The 7,697-nt window shown below is 37.5% G+C and overlaps 2 protein-coding genes across 5 annotated transcripts in view; one reads left to right on the forward strand and one right to left on the reverse strand.

The window, feature by feature from the left end:
* LOC106526488 (Kv channel-interacting protein 2) overlaps positions 1-3,674 on the forward strand; it is a 26,639-nt gene extending 22,965 nt beyond the window's left edge. For all 4 annotated transcript variants that reach the window (XM_014021350.1, XM_014021216.1, XM_014021275.1 and 1 more), the window contains 3 exons: positions 372-476; positions 586-648; positions 1,600-3,674. In XM_014021350.1, coding sequence (XP_013876804.1) covers positions 372-476; positions 586-648; positions 1,600-1,647 — 216 coding nt within the window. In that variant the 3' untranslated portion in view covers positions 1,648-3,674. The remainder of the gene's footprint in view (positions 1-371; positions 477-585; positions 649-1,599) is intronic.
* Positions 3,675-4,437: 763 nt separating this feature from the next.
* cox15 (cytochrome c oxidase assembly homolog 15 (yeast)) overlaps positions 4,438-7,697 on the reverse strand; it is a 6,069-nt gene continuing 2,809 nt past the window's right edge. The window contains exons 2-9 of the mRNA XM_014021034.1: positions 7,343-7,527; positions 7,122-7,244; positions 6,721-6,907; positions 6,434-6,601; positions 6,258-6,339; positions 5,967-6,121; positions 5,240-5,353; positions 4,438-5,166 (exon numbers count right to left, since the gene is read on the reverse strand). Coding sequence (XP_013876488.1) covers positions 5,035-5,166; positions 5,240-5,353; positions 5,967-6,121; positions 6,258-6,339; positions 6,434-6,601; positions 6,721-6,907; positions 7,122-7,244; positions 7,343-7,527 — 1,146 coding nt within the window. The 3' untranslated portion in view covers positions 4,438-5,034. The remainder of the gene's footprint in view (positions 5,167-5,239; positions 5,354-5,966; positions 6,122-6,257; positions 6,340-6,433; positions 6,602-6,720; positions 6,908-7,121; positions 7,245-7,342; positions 7,528-7,697) is intronic.

Genomic DNA, 7,697 nt, shown 5'->3' on the forward strand with positions numbered 1-7,697 from the left:
AAATTAAAAACCCCTATGTATATAGGGGTTTTTAATTTTTGTTATCACTTGCTGCCGATATATTAAAGCTTTAGTAATAACTGTTGAGGCCAATTTTGTTTGTCTGTTAGCAAAATATATTGCGAACCACTGAACAAATTTTAATAAAACTTCCAGAAAGTAATCAGTAGATGTACAGATACAGCAGATTAACTTTTGCAGTCAATTTAATTAAAGATCGCCACCACAGCTAATCAATGTTAGCCAACATAAAAATGGTTATAAGTCAGACAGCTGAGGTACTGAGCTAAAATTTGATGTGGTAGTAACTGAGATACATAAGCAACACTAATAACACTCTGAGCACTTCCTGTTTGTTCTGCACTTTGCAGGAGATGCTGGACATCATGAAGTCCATCTATGACATGATGGGGAAGTACACGTACCCCAGCATGCAGGACGATGCACCGAGGGAACATGTAGAGAATTTCTTCCAGGTCAAACTTGTTACCGTTTTGATCTTTTATTCTTAATATAAGTGGAAAAATGTTTTAGTTGTCCTTTTTTTTCTTTTTAATTGTAACTCTGTTTGCTGTTTTCTTTCAGAAAATGGACCAAAATAAAGACGGAGTCGTCACCATAGATGAGTTTATTGATTCCTGTAAAAAGGTGGGGGAGAACTGAGTGGAGCTTAAGCTCTTTGAAGGAATTGTTTAGCATTTTTGTGGAATTTGCTTGATTGCGTTAGTGCCAGGTGCATTATTTTTTTATTAGATTACTCTCATATAAAGATTGAATATCTGAGAAAACATTGTCATAAAATACACTGCATCTAATCACAAAATACTCACATTTTTGAACTGGTGCAGACTGCAAAGTGGAGTTTTAATCTTTAAGAGRGCTGTTWTGCAAAATTGACTTTTTWAAGCTTTATATCATGTTAGTCTGTACCTGAGCTCCTGTCSCACAGAGCACCCTTCCTCTGAAGCATTGTTGTAAAGACATGCTGAAGAGTTCTTCTGTGTTTGWCTGTGTCTCTTTCCTGTCCCCCAACCAGCCGGTCGAGGCAGATGGCCGCCTGTCCTGAGCCTGGTTCTGCTGGAGGTTTCTTCCTGATTAGCAGGGAGTTTTTCCTCTCCACCGTTTGCTCAGGATGGGAGACTGTGATGAAGTGATTCAACGCAGCCTGCTGGTTTCTTCTTTAGATTGTTTTTTTTATGTACAGTGTCCTGAGACAACATATGTTGTGACTTGGCGCTATRTAAACTGAACTTGAACTTGGAATGTCCGAAATGGCAGGAGGTTCTTAGATAGAATTTAAATTTTTTAGATAGCCTTTGATGCAAAGTAAAATTAATTTTTGATATATACAGCATTTTCATAACAACTGAAGGTTACATATTTACTTGATTGTGGTTTAGAACTGAACTGTGTCTGGAAAATACATAATTCAGACAAGTTGTTTCCCCATCTTTATGCTAAGTTAATCTCTGGCTCTGAGTGACATTGATCTTCAAAATACTATTTAAAAAAAGCCATAACATTACCTGTTCTCAATTTGAACCATTTTAATTGTCCTTAGCAGAAATAATCTGATCTTATCCAACTGTTTCTGTCCAGGATGAGAACATCATGCAGTCCATGCAGCTGTTTGACAACGTTATCTAAGGATTTGGATCATTGAGGACACTGGCACCAGGGAGGGGAGTGTGTTTGTGAGAGATGATCAGGACTGAAGAGACAAGATGAAGTTTGTGAGTGTATGAATGTGTGTGTGTGGATGAGTTATATACAAGCTTGGGCTTGTGTCACTGTAGAGAGTTGTGAATCTTGGTGGCGCAGAGAGGCCCACCCCCCACCCCTCGCTCCCTTCTCCTGGGCCCTCGGTGACATTCCTTCAAGCGACGGTGGAGTTTCCCCGACTCCCATGCTCATCGTACAGAACCTTAGTTTCATTCCTGAGCAAAGACAAGGAAGGCAAGCAGTGGGCTCAGAACAACTGACACGCCTAACGATCCCCCMGCCCACCAGTTTTATTTCGACCTTTATTTATTGCCGATACCAACGGAGGAACTTTCACAGCCTGTAGAGGCCAAAATCAGAAGAGAGAAGTTGCCCTTAAACCTTCAACTGAAATAATTTTCTCTCTTTTTTGCGTATTATGTTTTGACATTTTGATTCTTGCCCTGCCTCTGTGCATGTGGGAACACCTCAATGGAGCCAGCAGTGAAGCTAGAGAGTGAGTCTACAGCCATCTTGTGGACAGAAGAGGAAAACAAAGACACTTCTTGAGGAGGAAGCGACCAACAAATTGAAGATCCAAGCGATCCTGTTATCACAGACAAGAGGCCTAAAGCTATGGCTTTCCACGAGGAACTGATTTCAGTATCGCATGATGATGTCACTAATATCTAATTATGTATTTAAAGAGATACTCCAAAGTCTGCTCGTCTGTCTGTTGTTCCTGGTCATTCACAGGTGCCTCACCCTTTGTAGTATGTGTGTGCATGTGGAACAAAAGACATGCTGTTTATCTTACAGGTCAGGGTCATTGCCCTCCTCCATTCAAAGGATTCTGGTAGAAAACGTTTCTGGCCTTCCCAATTATTACAGTCCTAACGGTAGTTGTCTGGTGACTGTTGTAATAGCCTCCCCAGTGGTGTGATAATAGCCAGCGCAATGTGGGAATTGCACTTTAGTTTACAAAGCTCCTTACCATTCAAGATGAAACTGGAATACCACAGTTGTACTGGTCTACCAAAAGCACCATCAAAGGGAAACATGTTAGATTTATATATGAACTTATTGTAACCTGAAATGTCACGTGGTTGTAGCAGGTTCTACCACTTCTAAAATAAAATCTCAAAACTCTTTATCCATTAAATTAGGCTGACTAAATTCCCATGAAGCATTGCGAGCATTTGTGGGTCATGAGGAACGCCGATTGGRTTTTGTTTTTCATACCTCCTCACATTACTTCCACCTCCACTCATTCCTGTTTCTGTGACACCAAAGAGAAGATAATAATAAAAGAGGAACATAAAGTTGAAGCCAAGATGTACAGCCCACCTGTGGGTGAGGGCAAAAAAGGGGATTATCAGATGGGTAAAAGATAATCAAAGATAAATTACTGGTATGAGTTTTGCCTGCACACGGTTAGAAATATTTTTAACCTGAATGTTAAGATCGGATGGATATTTATTTTAGAGCAATTCTTTTGCCTCATTGTGACTTTTGCAAACTCCAAGATGCAGAATCAGAGGCACTCAAAGCGTAATAAAATTTAAAGCAGAGACTAACACGGAATAGCAATAATGTTCTCTGACATAACATCTTTCCACTCATTCCCCTCAAAGCACAGAATAGGGATGCACTAAGTTTTTTCCTCGTTTAATTATTGTTTTGTTAGTGAAAACTTGCCTTTCCATCCATGTCATTTAATTATTTATTTTAAAAATATAATTTTTTTGTATCTATGTTCAGCATAGAAAACTCTTCTGGCTTTTTTTTTTTCATTAAGTTTTGTTTCTCACAAGTAAAACCTGTCTAAACCCGCATGTGCTGTGTCTGGAACAATGAAAACTTACTCATATGTTGTACTGACTGTCTAGTTAGGTACCTTATGGTTGCATTACATATTTAAAAATGTGTATATTTTGTACAGAGACAATAAAAATCACATCTACTATGCAAAATGGGCTGACATTTGAAAGAGTGCACATTGTTGTCTCCTCTAAAAAATACTTTGGGAGTGGAATAAAATATTAAATTTATTTGCCACACGTTTAAAGAAAATTTCAAGTTTATTATTATTATTTATTTTATTGGTCATTAGGACTCATAATTCAAACTGGTTTGAAACATTTTTTTATTTTTCTAGTCATATGTACCTCTATTAACTATCCACATGCAGGGATGCTGATATATTTGATTACAAATATTGTGATATGAGAGTAAGCACAACTTTCTCTAAAAGATGTCTTTATTTTAGTGATGAAATGGTTTGTCTGGTTATTGTCTAAAATAGTTTTGATATAGTAGCTTGAGGTTCTCCCTTCTCCAAAAAGGAACTTTATGTCACTGAAATAATAAGTTTGGAGATTTTAAACATAATTTTTTACCATAACCCTCTTATCTCAGATGGTCAGTCTGAGTAGGAAATTTTAATAATATAAGTAATATGAGTTGTGTCCTCACACAGGCCGATGAACGATGGCCATGCTGACACACAACTGTAAAAACAAACTGGACTCACCTCATTATAGAAATTGAATGACTGGATGAGTTCATCTGTTTACTGGTACTGTACACCATCCACTGTAAAACATTACTAACATAAGGCTGGTTTGTGTTTCTCCTCTTCAAGTTAAAAGGATTTATCTCCAGTCAAGTTTCAAGTCCTCCGAAACAACTATGATAGAAATATGATTAACTTTATAAATTACAAATACAAGAACAAAGTGTGTTTTCGTTTTATTCTGAGTCAATTCATAAGGAGAGTGCAGTTTAATCCATAAAAACCTTGGAAGAGTAAAACAACATTTAGGATCCTCCTGTTTTACATCTTAAATTGTCATAACTTCAACAAGACATGATCTTAAATTAATAACAAACATACATTATACACATAACCCAAAATGTATTTTCTTAAAATAATTTGTCTTGGCGCAGAAGCAGATTTCTTTAAATGAAACTATTACTAAATTCCTACTAAAGAAAGTTTTGTAAGCAATGTAGAAAAACAAGTATAAAAAATAGCCTACTGCAAACAAATCATTGAAGTTAAATATAAACTTACATTTTTCTAGCTCATTGCTGGATGAGCAAAAACTTCCCAACTCTTCCTAGTTTTTGCAACTTTCTGAAACATGTTTCAAAAATGCATTCAGTAAGGCATTCCTGTTTTTGAAACTGACAATGAAATAAGAGTATAAATATAATTCCATCCATGAAGAGTTTGTGTTGTTTTTTCTCTTTTGCCTCAAACAGTGCTGACCTTTACAGTCTTACAGTGTGGTTCAAATCAAAAGAACTTGTCTGTAAAGGAGGAGGCCTTTACTTGGGCATTTTACGAAGCTCTGCAAGAACCCAAATGGCGAGTGACAGAAGTGCCACAGAACCAGACTGGTGAGTTGCTGCGAGTGGAGTGGGGACATACATCAACAGCGTGCAGATACCAAGAGCAACCTAAAGAGCAGAAAAGATGTTTAGTTCCACTAAAATGCTTTCTACCCATGTAACTTTCTGTCAGAAAGCCTACCTGAGTATAAGCCATTGCTGCAAGGAGGCTGATGGCAACCTTTGCCCTTTTTGGTAGCATCATCCTCCTTGAGAACAAATAGAGGCCTGTAACTGCTGCCAAAGAACTGATACCCTAAAAACACAAGGAAAAACTAATCATATTTACATCAACCTGTTTGTACACTGCAAAAAACGGTCCATCTTACCAAGTTTTAAAATCTTATATCCAGCCAAAAAGTCCTTTTGATCTTGTTTTGAGACTGATTTACTAAACAAGAACTGATTGTGTAAGAATAATAATCTTGATTTCAGAATGTGTAAGATTATTTGTCTTGTTAGCCTGAAAATTTGACTCAAATGAAGTCAAAAATTTCTGCCAATGGAGTAAGAAAATTTTACTTTGTAAGATTTTTGAAATTAAAAAAACAGTCAAATCGAGTATTTCAAGAATCTTACCAAGTAAAATTTTCTTACTCCATTGGCAGAATTTTTTTGACTTGATTTGAGTCAAATTTTCAGACTAACAAGACCAATAATCTTACACATTCTGAAAACAAGATTATTATTCTCACACAATCAGTTCTTGTTTAGTAAATCAGTCTCAAAACAAGATAAAAAAGACTTTGGCTGGATATACGATTTTAAAACTTGGTTAGGTGGGTTTTTTTGCAGTGTACAAGGCTAAATATTAGAAATGTGTTTTATTATAATGAAAATAGTAAAACGCCATCTGCTCTGAGGCATACCAAAATCCTGTGGTCAAACTGTACAGTGGTGGGATTTTCAAAGAAGTTCTTAATTGTTGGAGAGAAAGCAAGGAGATCGTCRGGAATCCATCTCTCTGCCATTTTAGGGAAGGAGTTGTACACCAAACCAGCATCCAAACCAGCAACAAAGGCACCTGGGTAAAACAAACAAAAAAACAAAAAACAGAATATCTATTGCAAATAGTTGATGGTAAAGAAATTATTTGTTTTTATAATCTGAATACATTTTAGCAGCTTTTTCATCACATTGCATTTATAGAGAAAAGGTACCTGAAAGAGCAGTTAGGAAGACGAGTCCACCCGTACCCTTGGCAAACCTCCTTAGCTGGATGAGACGCTTGGTTTCTGTCAGCTGTAACGTTTTTTTGGCATGAAACATTACATCACGTAACAAAAATGTGCTAGAGGTTAACTTTCATACGTAAGGACAAAGACATCCTATGCACCTTGTGTGCTGGTAGCAGCATGGTAAGTCCTGTCCAGAGACTGGCAACGTATAGCAACAAGGCAGAGCCGAGATGAGCAGTGAGACGATACTGGCTGACCCGAGGAATGTCATGAGACTCGGGTTTCTCTTCCAGCCCACTCTTAACCATGTACCACCCCAGAAGGCCCTAAGGAGAAAAGCAGAGTTTAATGAATTGAGTTCCCATTGCTGGACAAAAAAATACTTCTAATTAAATAAAGATGTTATAAACAAAACCTTCTTGTTAAAATAAATAAACAGACTTACCTGGAAGAAGACAAATCCACAAAGTCCAAGCACTTTTCCCTTCATGGAACGATTGAAATATCCCTTTCTCCAAAAGTAAACRGTAGGGAGGATGTATGCTAGTCCAACCAGTCTGCCCCACATGCGATGACCCCACTCCATGTAGAAGATAAACTTAAACTCCGGCAGAGTCATTTGATGGTTCAGTCTGGTAAACAAGAATGAAACCATCCTTACAGTATAAAAAATACTTGCTTGTAAAACGCAATCTATTATTTCACATAACTGTCAAAGCTGTTGTTGTATGTCGAGTGTTTGTCAGTAAAAAAAAAAACGTAACACATTTTAATTTCAAAGCTTAATCACAAATTTTAGATAAAAAAAAATTGGTTTAATTTGAAATGTGAGAAAAGTGTGCATACATTTTAAACTCTGGAAACTGCTGGTACTTGGAAAACTCAGCCTGCCACTCTTCTTCTGACTGAGGGGGCTTCATCTCTTTCACCAGATGCCAATCAACCATGGAGAGCCCAGATTCTGTTAACCTTAGTTAAACAAAAGCATACATAAAGTACTTACAGATCAGCATCACTGTGACACTAGAAAAAGTACTATATTCACATCACTTTTAGGTCTTTGGTACCTTGTAACACCCCCCAAGACAATGGCACCGACCACCAGACCGCTGCAGCCGAGCAGCCAGCGTCCCACTATGCGATTCGTGGCTGCGTTGGGGACCACCGCTGCTGGGTTGGAGGGAGCTGCCGTCTCCACCGTGAAGGTGCTGTGATTTCTTCTCAAAAGCCATCGTCGTAGCTGTGGACTTCGCTGATGCCGTAAACAAAAAATAGAGAGAGGACAACAAGGACTGAATGTCTCCTCGTCTTCTCTAATGTCATACATTTTCATTTTTAAAACATTTAAACGATGATTAAACCACTGCAGGCATTTTGAAAATTAGATTTACACTCATTGCTAATTTACTAACTAATCAGAAA

This window comes from Austrofundulus limnaeus, unplaced genomic scaffold (genome assembly GCF_001266775.1).
Source record: "Austrofundulus limnaeus strain Quisiro unplaced genomic scaffold, Austrofundulus_limnaeus-1.0 Scaffold0, whole genome shotgun sequence".
NCBI lineage: Eukaryota > Metazoa > Chordata > Actinopteri > Cyprinodontiformes > Rivulidae > Austrofundulus > Austrofundulus limnaeus.